Here is a 13,634-nt window from a genome sequence, read left to right on the forward strand (position 1 = left end):
TCAGTCACTCTAGGGGGAATCTTGTCCTAAGTAACATAAGCTGGGGCAATGCAAATATACATCTGACCTCACAACTGGGCTGCTTCCTACACATGAATTAACTCCCTGAGCTGCTTGGCCTAGTAGCATATGGTATCTTTTACTCATAAGTGCAATAGTGTCTGTGTGTGCATGAGGAGTGCTGACTACAGCTATGTGAGTTACTGGCAGAGTGTTTTTCTAGCATCTCAGGAAAGGCAACTTCTCAAAAAAGTAAATGGATCTTTTGAGGAACCTTTGCTGTACCACTGAAGTATTTTAGCACTGAAGACTTTTGGAGAGGGGATAGAGGAAATACTTGCAAGTGACCTCCAAAGCAAAGTACAAAGCAAGCTGAGAAATTGAGTAGTTTCAAGATCTGATTTTAAAAGGGCCTGGATACCTCCTAGAAGTTGCTTCCTCAAGCGTCTGCACATTGACTCCCTTCATAATTTTAGCAGAGCATACAAAAATTCAGTATGGATGGGCACTCTTGAATGTGCTGGCCTCCACGGCTTCCTCAGAGTCACTTGGCAGTTCAGTAACACAAACAGGAACATAGGGTTTCTTATGTCTATTGTGTCCATTAGAACAATACTGCTGAGAACAACTGAGACCAAAGGCCTGGCCTTCAAAATACAGAACTTGAAAGGAAAGCAACATTTTTTTGGTAAGGTCCAAATGTATTTCATTTGGCTTTGCCACTACTCCCAAAGTTTGGTTGTAAACAAGTAGGATTTTTGCCCTGGAAGCCACACATCTGGATTGCAGTGCCTGTAACTGTTTTCATCATCGCAGTAGTTTTGGGCTTCATAATATTCTGCGTGTGTAGAAAACAGCTTGTAAGAGGCAATTTGAACAGACTCTATTTTATAACTGAAGAACTTAAATGTCTTAAATAAAGTCTTCAAGATAGCCACAGCCATCAACCTCCTATGTATATTTCCAATGTCTTAAAATTCTCCTTTTTGCATCCTGCAGAATTCTTCTGAGTCTGACTGTTCCCCATCAAATTTCCATACTGACTTTTTTGTCCAGACAGGTCAACTGCCCAAAACAACAATGTACTGGCTACTTCAATGGTAGACGAGTGTGAACTTCAGTAGAGCTCACCTTTAGGTATAAACTTGTTTGTAGCCACACAGCAGTAAAACCTTGAAAATCATTTCTGTACATCACAAATATAGTGATTTAAGCTTTCAGGATAATCAATACTTAATGCCAAGTGACAAAATCATGTTGCACCTGAATAACCCCTGTGTAAGTAACAGGCTGTTTTCTTACTTCATGTTTGCCATATCCTGGGGTCTTTGGATGCCACAATGTGGAGACTGTACCTATTTGAATGAATTAATATTTAAAATATTCTGTTCATTAATGGCTTACGATGCCTCAGTTGTATGTCCTGATCCACCCACAGTTGCCCAGACCACATCAATGCAGGTGATCCCAGAAAAGCTACAGGAAAAAACAGCCACTATATTCCAGTATGGACAAGAAAACACACAAAGGGAAAGAAACTCAGAGGCTTCCAGGTTGTGCACAGTTCATACAAAGTAACAGTTTGGGTGTACGTGGCTGCTAGCATGAACAAGAAGGGGAGACAAATTGTTTGCCCTAAGGGACTGAGGACAGCTAGAGAAGGCTACACTTGTCTGGTGGAACTGACAGACCTCACGGGTTCTCTACCTACCCTTCCGCTTCTTGGAAAGGTCATCCAAAAAGCCTTTCCAAACTTCCAGGCATGGTGGTAAGATCCTCAGTGTGGAAGAGTTAAAATACAGTGCTTTTGCTGCAAGCTTGCTGTTTTGTTCCTAAGTTGCTCCTACTCCTAGTTAAACCTGTGGCTTGCCAACTAACTGACTTCTGTGTAACTTGTGGCTGATTACCTCATGTTCCTGGTTTCCTTAAACTTGTCTGGGTAATTCTTTGCTCTCACAAGCAGAAGTATGGATGGAGCCACTTTCTAACCGCATTGCTTGAGGCAAACAAATAAGGCTGCACACCCCCAGTCTGGATAATGTTGTGCTGTGGAAATGTTTGAAGCTCCACAGACTTACTGATAGCAGTGGACAGGCAGTGTGCAAAGTGCACAGACAGAGACTAACATATGTTTGTCCCGCATTTGAAATTCTCTTACTGCTCCTCTAACTGGGTGTCTCTGTGGACCCCTTTCATAAATCATTAATGAACTATACTTCTGAATAAATACTTTCTCCGTATCTGCTGCAATACTAAGGATTAATTTTAGCCTACACATTTACTCTGTTCTTCAGCAACAGCAGAAATTAATCTCTTGGACAGGTTTCATGAATGGTGATCCATACTTGCTAGATATTATGTCCCCTCTGGATGGTATAAAGTCAAATCCAAGGATCTGTCATTGGTTCTGTTTAACAGTATTTTTCTTCTCTAATGAAGAACGTGTTGCAGTATATAGATATTTGTAATTTACCTCTTTCTTGAGTTTAAAGTAAGGTCATAACAACCCGATGCAGTGGTATTGACTTGGGGAAGAGTGACCAGAAAGGTGCCCAGCAGAAAAGGGCCTGGAGGTGCTGGTTGAGAGCTGGCTTACGGTGAGCCAGCTGTGTGTTCAGGTGGACAAGGCCAATGGCCTCCTGGCCTGCGTCAGAAGGAACAGCATGGCCTACAAGACTAGGGAAGTGGTTGTCCCCTTGTACGTGGCACTGGTGAGACCGCTCCTCAAAAACTGTGTTCAGTTTTCGGGCCCTTCGCTACAAGATATTGAGTTGCTCGAGCGTGTGCAGAGGAGAGCAATGAAGCTGGTGAAGGGACAAGCAAACAAGACTTAGGAGGAGTGGCTGAGGCAAATGGGGTTGTTTAATCTGTAGAGGAGGAGGCTGAGGGGAGACCTCCACCCTCTACAGCCACCTGAAAGGATGTTGCAGTGAGGAGGGTGCAGGTCTCCTTTCTTAGGTGACAAGGGATAGGGCACGAGGAAACATTTTCAAGTTGCACCAGGAGAGGTTTAGATTGGATATTAGGAAGAATTTCTTCACCGAGAGGGTGGTCAAGCATTAGAACAGGCTGCCCGGGGAAGTCCCCATGCCTAAAGGTATTTAAGAGACATGTGGATACGGAACCAAGGGACATGGTTTAGTGATAGGACTTGGTAGGTCAGGGTGATGGTCGGGCCTGGTGATCTTGAAAGTCTTTTCCAACCCAGATGATTCTATGAATCTATGAAGATCATGGTTAGCATTTTACGTGAAGCAAGGTGGTGAATAGTTCATTGACTTTTTAACCCTGGCATCACTCAAACACTGGGTTACATTTCAAGTACAATTATATTTGCTGGGTTTCACAACAGCCTTATTCCAATGCTGCTGTTGGGAGAAGCTGTATTAAGGCAGTATATTTTTAAAATTGGCTCCAACGCCACACAGCTGGCAGCAAGAAAAAAATAATCTAAGGCAGCATATAAAAGACTTGTTCTCTAGTTAGACTGTGAATTTTCCAATAACTGTCTCCAATAGACCACCCCTATGACACTGATTGCAAACATATAAAGCCATTTCAAAAGTCATATAAATAAAATATAGATGTTGAAATGCCAACCTCCCACTATTTGACTCCAACCTTTTCATCTCTTACTGGTTATTTCACTTTTTTCTTTCACAGTATCCTTCCTCTCACCGGTGTTTTCTTTCAGTACCCCTCCTTTTCATATCAGAACCAAGTGGAGCTTTTAGCTTTAGCAGCACAGTAAGAGCCATCTGACAATGAAAAGAAGCTGGAGCAGCAAATACTGTGAACACACCAAGCACAAAATAAAAGAATGGTGTGGGTTACTGGTACCAACTTCATGAGCCACACGCCTGGTACCAACCTGAGCAAACCAGAATATCATTGGAATTTTAATTTTCTGAAGCTTAGCTCAGTATGTTTTGCTGCATTAGTTTTACAGCTGTTTAAAAGATCTTCTTTTAATCCTTTGACTCCCTTGCCTTTGTTTTAAATAAAAAGAGCGTAATAATCAGCAAAAAATACCTGCGGGAGCAAAACATACAACTGGAACAAAGAGGCTTTCAGACTCTATGTGCTTGTTGATTTTGAGCATGACAATGTAGAAATCTTCAAGTGGTATATGAAAAAATGAAAAATCATCTCCTACCTGAAAGCAATAAAAATAACTTATTTTGAGCTGCTACAGTCAAATCATTATTAGACTACTGCAGTAAATCCCACTGAAATGGGCTGAGTTCACAAAAGAAAGGGAATGACGATTTTTTGCCTGAAGTGCTGCGGGCTTTTTGAGGTGGCCAGGAAAAGACCTGAGCTACTGCTAACACGTTTGTGACAGGGCTTAACACTCTGACTGCTCACTGAAGTTTGCTAGAGAAAGCCCTGATCACATGCTAAGGCCAGGAGAAAGATATGTAAATGAGTAGATTTTTGAGGCATGTCTTCTTGCTATCTTGGTAAACGGAGAGTATCTGCAAAAGAACAGACTAATTATAACTCAGAAGAGAAAGAACTATGAAAATAGGAATAGTGGACTGATGAACTTGTATCACTGAAAAACCCAAGAAACACTTACTCCTGTTGTCTTGAACTAAAATGCATTAAGTAGTTCCTGGTTTTTAACATACTTTCTGTAATGGATGTTAACTAAAAGGCGTTAGTGAGAGGACAAAGGCTGTAACAGCTGCAGCTCAAATACAGCTGGGTGACATGGAACATACAACAAAACAATCTGTAAAAATTGGTGCATTGGGTCAGATGTAGTTCTGACAAGCCATTGATCCAACACCTCACAAGGTGAGTTACTGTACAAGGAAAAATTGGATGTTTCTGACAGATTTCTGCAGTTCCAGCTTCCAGGCCCTCTCTCCTTTAAATTCTCCTCTTGAAAAATACAAAAGGGCATCAGCATTGATACATGCTTCTGTTTTTCATTCATCATTTCTTCAGCTATTTGGGTCTGTGACAAGTTTTTTCAAACTTCTCCTGTTAGATCTAATTAGTGTGAAATATATTGAAAATTTATCACAGTTCTTCTCACTAAAAATTAAACAAGTTGATAAGAGTTCCGCAAAAACATAATTAACTTTCCCTTTGAGAGCAAAAAGGACACATTTTAAAGTGTGTTTATTGCTTTAGTATTATATTACAAAAAAAGTCTTCCACAGCAAAACACACTAATAATAGGGATGAGTGCAAACCAAACAAACCAGAAAGTAAATTATCTATGAAACCACTTATTTCAATGCAATAGGGAACAGTAATATTAGTCTGGAAACAGCTTTTCCTCCTCTGGAGAATGCAGCACTTTCTTCCCCTCTATTGGAGCTCCTGGCATAGGTCAAAGTAATTGCACTACACTGAGACCTCGATTCTTTCCCTCCCAGCGTGTCCTATACATTGTCCTGAACAAGGATAATTTTGTTGGAATAGGAGAAAAGCCTAGTCATGAGAAAGACTGCAACATACTCTGCCTTGCCAAAGCAATAGCTATGAAATGTGTTCTCTTCAGATGCTTGACAGAAATATAAGGAGAATTTGGAACATTAAAATGTAGATTCCACACCACAACTGCTCTCAGATCTCCACTCCAATCAGTTTCAACTGACTTCCAAAAGCGTAACTTCTCCAGGAACACAGCTAACATGAACACTTTACTCAGATGCTTCAACAGAACTCCACAAATCTTATGTTCTGTCAGGCTTTCTTCTCCTAGTACCTTTACAAAAAGGCATTTTTAAGTGAGGAGATGACATATACCTTTTTCTTTTGGTCTACACTAATACATTAAAAAATACCTTCCTGTACCTCTGATGCCAAATGGAACCAAAGCACAGCTAAAGTTACCCAAATTCCTGGATGTGCAGCCATCTTTTTGGCACCACAGTTCATCTGATGTCAGCACTTGGTTCTTTTGGTTAAGTCATAAATTGTGCAGTGTTTTCTCTGAAGCATTTATAGACTGATAAATTCTTGTTGTGAGAACCTGTTCACAGGCTAGCATGGCTTACAAAGTGAAAACAACCCTTTCTTTCAACGTTATGAGATAATTGACATTTCTTCCTTCTCTCTGCTCTCATTTATTAAGTTGATAATGCTTCTGAAGTATTTCATAAATTCCATCCGAACATCTTCAGGATCTTCTTCTAAGTTGGAATGTATTAGTTTCAACTTGTTCAGTGGGTGAGCTTTGAAGGTAAAAAAAATAAAATAGTTAAGATATATTCCTTTTAGAAAAGGAGCATTCACGATCAAGGTCATGGGACAGCTCATGCTGAAGAAGTTAGCTGGAATTTGGTAGTATCCAATGTTTGATACCCCAGGTAACAAACAATGCGAGGAAGAAATGTATCAAAACTTGCTGGCATTACAACAAATACAACTGTACTGCTAGATTAAATTCTTCATCATTATTAAGATTTAAAGTATTGGTTTTGGTCTCACATTTGATTAGGGGGAATTGAACAATTCAGCACTGAATTGCAACTTTACTATTGAATTGATAGTCTTTGATTACTTCAAAATTATGGAACGATACATGTTATGTTTAATATGGATTAATACATTCATACTTATAGCAAATTTTGAACACTGTTTGAACACCAGAACAGGCTGTCCAGAGGGAATATGTATTCCCCTATGTAAGAGCCACAAATAATTCTGCCGTATATAATAACATGCCTATACTAATTTTAAGAGGAAGATCATTAACCTTTTATTTCAAAAAGTTATTTTGATCAATAAAATGTAGGCTTAAACAGCCTCAAAAGTGTCAGTAAACAGAATGTAAAATTCAATGCAAGAAAAACTGCTAGTGATGAATTATGGCTACAGACATCAGGAGTTCTAATTCCTGGCTCAGCTGCATACTCACTGCGTGGCATTAGAGAAGTCACTCAAATGTTGCTTGTCTTTATTTTCCCTTTTGGGAAACATGGATATTGCTTACCTTTTAGCTGGCTTTTGAGGTTCAATATTATTGTGTTTGCAAAGCACTCTAGTATTCTTAGATTGGAAGATTTTCATGAAAAATGCAAGCTATAAGGTATCACCAATTTTAAAGATAAAGAGATCAATAGAAAACTCCTCTGACTGGTACATTATGTTTTCCATCTTCTTACCTAAAGATAGATTTTCTGTGTCCTCTGCACTGCCTGGCTTGTGATGTGCAACCAGGAGACACTGACTATCAAGCAGTGGCTGCTGCTGCACAAAACAGGAGTACCACATTTCAATTTCTTTCAGGTGACTGGGCATGTCAGGATTGAAGATTATTATTACACCATGAGAGTCCTTCATCAGAGCTGGCCAGCATGTTTCAAACCTTGAAAAACACATGCACAGAAAATGGTAAGATTGATAGCTGGAAAATGGAAATGTACTCAAACTTAAGTTTTCTTTTTTTCCTTAAGAGAAAAAGTTCTCTGCAAGAACACATTACAGTACTTTTTCTTTAGTTAGTACTTTTAGTTTAGTTAGTTACTTTAGTTAGTAATCTTGCCAGTGATCTACGACATCCTAAATATTTTTACTTACCTATCATCTTAGTTGGTCCCATGATTTGCTGACAATGCAGTGGTTGGTCAAATGCATATATTTTTTTTTTCCCTAAAAATTGATCTGGCCAGTTCTCAATTGTATCCTTTGGCAATTAGGGCTTCAACCATATCAATACATTGTTTGAAGTCCATCACATAATAATTTCAAACACATAAAGGCAGTCAGTTGCGGACTGGGCCTCTGTCTGTCTGCTGTACCTGTTAACTCCATTCTAGGAGCTATGGACATTACTGTTATGCTTAGTCCTTATCCAAAAGGAACTGCAATGTCAGCTGGGAGCATCGGATGCTCTACAGGAGAAAGCTATAAAAAAAAAAAAGTAACAGGGTAAAGAGGCTGGGATATTCCTCATCTTGAAAAGATCACTGGTTTTAGGCCTTAAGCAGGAGAACGTTGTGTAAGCAGAATCATTAGGAATTGAGTAACCTGGAGGAAGCAGCAGCAATACGGGCTTACTTTTGATCGCCACTGCAATCCCACAGCTCAAAACGACACGCAGCTCCCTTGCTGTTACCGTTGAAGTTTGGCTTCTCATATTCCAGGATCCTGTGAAAGCAAGTAGCCACACGATGCCTCGTCATGGTGCACAAGGCCACGGCCAGGCTGCCAGGGCGGCAGCGCGATGCCGGCTGCTTCAGGCAGCGCACGGGGTCTGCTCACCTCACTCCTTGTGTCGGGACGTAGCTGCCAATCCCTTCTATGCTCTCCGAGACAAAATTTGCTAGCACGGATTTTCCAGCCTGGCAGAAATGAGCGAGAAGCACACCTATGAGCTTAGCACGCTCCAGCCACAACTACCAGAAGCGTTCACCTCAGCTAACCGCACGCCTGCCCCCGCCCTCCCCTCCCACCACTGCCCGGCCGCAGCCTCCGCGTTTCGATGAGGGCCGCGGCGACCCCGCCCAGGGCAGCCCGGAGGGACCGCGGCTCTCAGGGCCCGGCGAGGCCGCTCCAGATTCACAACGAGCCGCGGGGACAAGCGGCGGGGGGCGCCCGGCCGGGCCGGGGTCTCGCTCACCTCACGGGGCCCCACCAGCAGCACCTTCGCCTTCAACATGGCGGCCGCGGCCGCGCTGCCGTTGCCTCCGCCGCCGTGAGGGGGAGCCCTTCAGGGACGCCGTGAGGGGGAGCCTCGCGGGGTGATGGAGGCGCCGCCTCGCCGCCCGTTCGTGCCGGAGGTCTTCGTGTGGGGTCTGGCTCGGGCTTCAAGGTGCTCTTGTGCCGGATTTGAGGCGGCGTGAGCCGGGGGACCGCAGCCTCGGTGTCCCCGGAGTGGGGTTGTGGTGTCCCTTGCTCGTGTGAGGAAGTGCTGTCCTAGCCTGGAGTTTCTCTGCAGTTTTAACTGCAGATTCTCCCTGAGTGAACAGCGCAGCAATCTCTTGAAACTTCTTATTAAGTTTTCTTAGGTAAGCATGAGGCTTTTTTAAGAGGCAACTTCTCAGTAAAAAAAACAAAACCCAGCAAACACCCATCTGGCAGACAGATGTGCTGCTTCAGAGCTGTTTAGTGCCCAGGTACAATAACAGTTTTAGATGAGCTTTCAAATAGGGCCTTTAGGCGCTACCATAATGTAAATGTTTATTACTAGTACTACCAATAAATGTGAACCAGAATAGCTCTGCGCCCTCACTGAGGGGGCAGAGCCTTTTCTATCGCACTGTAGGCTGATTTGGCTCTTTCACTACTTTCATAGGGCTAGTTTAGGGCTGTTCAGTGTGGCAGTGGCATTACGCTTCACGTGGGATTATAAACTTCAGACAGGCATTTGTTTTCAGGCCAGTTGGACAAAGACGATGCAAAAGGTGGTGGTTGGTCCTAGCAGTAGAGATGATTCTGTTGTAGCAGACTGGGTTGTGTTTTCTGTTTGTGAAGATCCTTGTGTGAGTCAGGAGCAAATTCACAATTAAATGGGACGTTTTGTAGTTAATGCTTTCTGCTGCTATGTTGTTTTCCATATTTCAGGCATAGTAATTTCTGAAGAAAAGACAGAAAGGGTGACCCAGACAGAAGAAATTAAGACATCTGTCTTATTAGCTGGCACATGCTATTAACTGCCACGTCCACAAGCACATGAAGAGAAATGTGATATAAAGAAACCTATTTTGGACAGCAAACCAGAAGAGGAAAATAATGAACAAGAGGTAAGAGTGAAACTAGGTAAAACTGGCTGTTTGTGCAGCTGTCCAGAAAGCAATTAGGATTAATTTTTAGCTGAGGTGTCAGATAGCGTCTTTGTGTGTTTATGTTAGCCACTGAAGGGTAAGGAGAGCACAGCTGTCTAAGGCTGCAATTTTCAGATTTATCCATGTGTTTTAAGGTTTTAAGTCACTTTAGAAAGTGGGAATTAAGCTGCCAAGCCACTCAGGGTGACATTTTCAAAGGCATCTAAGTACATTTGATGTTATCAGCATCTGCCGTAGGCCTGAGTAAAGTTATGTTAGTTACTGATGTATTGTTTGCTGAGACTACACGTGTACAAATCAGCAAGGCCATTTTGTTTCACTTATTTCAAACTCTTTGTTAGACTAATGAAGAGAAAAAACTCCAGCTGTAAGTGAACTACTTCCAGACCATACTGGTAATGGTCTATAAGTCTTGAATTTATTAGATGGCAGTTTTTCCACCATAATGTTTGGTAGCAAGCAAAAATGATCATCTCCAGATGATTCTCTGTGGACAGATCCTCCTTCTTCCTTCAACAGCCACAAACAATTGCAGGCTATCAATAATATTTCACTAAAACTATTCTTCACTCTAGAAATCTCTGTGAGAATTCAAACTGAGACACATTGATTGCCTTATCGTGGCATGTGATGCTTGTTGCCTGAACCGCAGATAAGAGGACTTTGCCTCCAAGTTAGAGGCCCACAGGTTTCACTGGAAGCAGCAGTAAAATGTAGTGCCAGTCACCTTTCAGAGAATACTTTAGCATTTGCAAATCATTCAGTCTTTTGGAGAACAGTATTTTAAATTTGCATTATATTTTGTTTAATGTGGCATATAAATTTTTTCCTATGAAAAGAACTCAAAAAAATCTTTCATAAGTTTGTGGCTCAGTACTGGTACTTTGTTTAATGCACTGTAACAATATTTCCAAACTTTGGGAAACATACCCTGGAGCAGTCAAATCAAGTTGTGTGTGAAAATAATGCCTTGGTTAGAAGTACAACCACATGGCAAGACTTACCATGAGAATAAATGCGCTGCCTGTTTGCTGTGTGTTGCATGACATTGTGTGTGTGTGCAGAAACAACTTTCTAATGGATGCAGGCAGAGACCTGTATTATATATCCTGTTTATTTATACCAATCATTTTGGGGGCAAGGCATAGAATGAAAAAAAACAAACAACACCAATTCTTGTGTGCTGAAGCTTGTTATTAAAACTTAAGGAGAAAAACAGTATTGCTGTAAACTGGAAGCATGTTGCTGAAGAAGCTCAGGAAAGCGATATCCATCCGAGGTTCAACGGCTAGTTGATTAAGCAGGTAAACTGAGGTAGGCTGTTGAAGGGTTGGATGAAATGTGGCTGTAAAGTTTCAGGAGAGCTATGAAAAAGGACCAAACAGGAACAGGACATTAAGGTACATTGACAGGGGTGTGGTGGGGTGCTGCTCTTTATCATGAGACTGTTTCACTTAAAAGTGGCTACCAGGGAGGTGTAAGCAGTCAGTTCAGTATTTCTCTCTCTGAAAACCTATTCTGGAAGCAGTTGAAAAGGCTCATGCAAAACCTGTTGCTTGGTTCATACTAACAGATTGTCAAGGACTACATTAAGAGGAACAATACCAGCTCTGATTTATCTGTGATCTCAAAGTCCTCTCCAGAGGAGATCAGGATCTTCACAGATGGAGAAATAACAGCATAGAAAATTTAAATGACTTGCCTGAGAAGCCCACCTGACTGACAGCAGAGCTTGGTTAAGATGTGTTTCAGTTTCAGTGCAGAGTTTTTTCAGGCAGACTGTGGCCGTTCACAGAAGAGGCAGGGAAGCAGACAACTCAGTAGCCAATGTATTTTTCTGACCAGTGGATGTGAAGTCAGCCACATCTCTAGGGACCCAATTCTCCCTGTGTTCCTTCATCAAAGCCAGTGGCGGTTCCTAAGCATGAATTTGACTTGCTCCGTTTATGCAATGATGTATAAACAACACCCAGGGAGCACCAGTTTACCTCCATGACCCCTCCAAGACAACACACCAAAACGCTCTAATTCTTCTGGTTCACGGTGCGTGAAGCTAAAGATTTAGCTCTGATGGCTTACATCTTAAGCTAAAGCTGTTTAAGATGCCTCTGATAGATTTCATTCTGCTTATTCTGGTTGCTCTGATCCCCTTCTGTGGAGCAACAGTAACACCTAGTGGCTGAACGTGCCAGTCCATTGCCTCCTTTTGTTCCCTCCATGCCAGAAGCACGAGTCAGAGGGGACGTGGTGTGATTGACAGCTTTGACTTGAGAGGCCAACACTTAGGACCTCCAGGGATTTGCCATTTTCCTTTCAACCCCCCACCATGCTCTGTTTTCTATTAGAAGTGGTAGATGAAATACGAAACTCTTCCTCCCACCTCCCAGCCCCCTTCACTTTTCTGGCTCTTGGAGGAGGTTGTTCCAGTCCATCTTGATCTGTAGGTGGGTGGGCTGTGAGTGGCCAGGCCTACAACTTTCAGCTTGGAGGACTCAGATTTCTGTATGGAATCCACACTTTTTTCTTTTTCTTTTTTTTTTTTTCTTTTTCTTTTTTTTTTTTTTGTCTGAAAAGGATCAAGCAGATCATCTGATGGAGGTTGGTGACCTTGGTGCATTTAATAATGTGGTGTTAACTTGCCTGCATTAAGGCAGACCAAACCGATCTGTTCTGAACAGTACCATTTCTTAAGATGTGGTATGCAAGATTGTTTGCCATGATCTACTGGGACTGCTATTTCATCAGAGGGGGACACCCTAGAAAAATAGCGTTTGAGAGGAAAGAACCCACACATGTTTATTGTGTTAGCAGGAGAGCCTTCAGAGGGTCTTCTCTCCCCCTAGCAGGGGAAAGTTTAAATTTTTTCATGGAAAAAAACATTAAGTGATAGTATTTCTGCTTAAACCCAGATCATTTGCATTAGTAAATAGAGCTTCAATTCCTTGTGGGAATTACAGTACTAAGACATTATGGTCTTGTCATATTCACACTGCATCATCTTCTGGTTTAGGCTTCTGGTTTAGGTATTCTGAATTACCCTTCAGAAACATTTGTTTAGGAGAATCTTCATTGCCTGTTGACAGAGCCTGGACTCTTACTTTGTGCTGTGGATACATAGTCTTTTACATCTGGCGTAAACTTGTATCACCACCCGCTCAAAGTAATAGAACTGCCTCTGTTCACATCCGCAAATCTTAGTTTAGGCCTGCTCCAATTACCAGTTTAGAGGGAATTGAGTTCAGCTGAAAAACCCCATCTCCTATCCTTGTCCCCCTCCCAAAAAAAAAAAAAAAGAAAAGGAGAGAGAAAAGTTTTCAGTTGAATCAACTGCCTGGTGCTACTAACAGAGAGAAGGGAACAAGGACCAGTGGAGGTACAGCTAAGTGGGACAAGGATGGGGCTATTTCCTTTAGCTACTGTGCAGATATGTGCTGAATTAAAGTGGGCATACAGGTGTACCGTTAGTGAGACCTCTTACATTTAGTGTTCTCAATACCTGTTGGTGAAAGCAGTCAAAGAGAAACAGAGCCTGATGGTGAGGAATATTGTGCAGGGATGTGTTGGGCACCCTTTGCTCTTAGAAGAAGGCACGGCAGCCCTGGTGGACTGGGTGAAAAACCTCGCTGCATACGTGGTAAAAACTGTTTCACAGGTGGTAGAGTAGCGGGTGCTGGATGGCTAAGACAAGACAATAAGGGGATAACTGTGATTCACAGGAGCTCTTGCAACATTTTCTATTAGACCCATATGCTTTTTGTTTTCAATACAAAAATTTCAAAGTAAATGTTGTTTCCATTGAGAGCTGTGGTGTCTGCCACCCCTGTTGGTCTGGAAAGAGTCTGCATTTATTAACATTGTCTGTTCTATTTATTCACCCTAGGCCAG

The 13,634-nt window shown here is 42.0% G+C and overlaps 1 protein-coding gene across 1 annotated transcript; it reads right to left on the bottom strand.

Moving 5' to 3' along the window:
* Positions 1–5,116: 5,116 nt before the first annotated feature.
* IFT22 (intraflagellar transport 22) lies at positions 5,117–8,695 on the bottom strand. The gene is made up of 5 exons (XM_035559215.2): positions 8,585–8,695; positions 8,227–8,306; positions 8,023–8,112; positions 7,128–7,330; positions 5,117–6,194 (listed from the first exon to the last, which is right to left on the bottom strand). Exons 1-5 carry the CDS (start codon positions 8,621–8,623, stop codon positions 6,046–6,048), a joined length of 561 nt encoding a protein of 186 aa, XP_035415108.1. The 5' UTR covers positions 8,624–8,695; the 3' UTR covers positions 5,117–6,045.
* Between the last annotated feature and the right edge of the window lie 4,939 nt (positions 8,696–13,634).

This window comes from Cygnus atratus, chromosome 20 (assembly GCF_013377495.2).
Source record: "Cygnus atratus isolate AKBS03 ecotype Queensland, Australia chromosome 20, CAtr_DNAZoo_HiC_assembly, whole genome shotgun sequence".
NCBI classification, from domain to species: domain Eukaryota; kingdom Metazoa; phylum Chordata; class Aves; order Anseriformes; family Anatidae; genus Cygnus; species Cygnus atratus.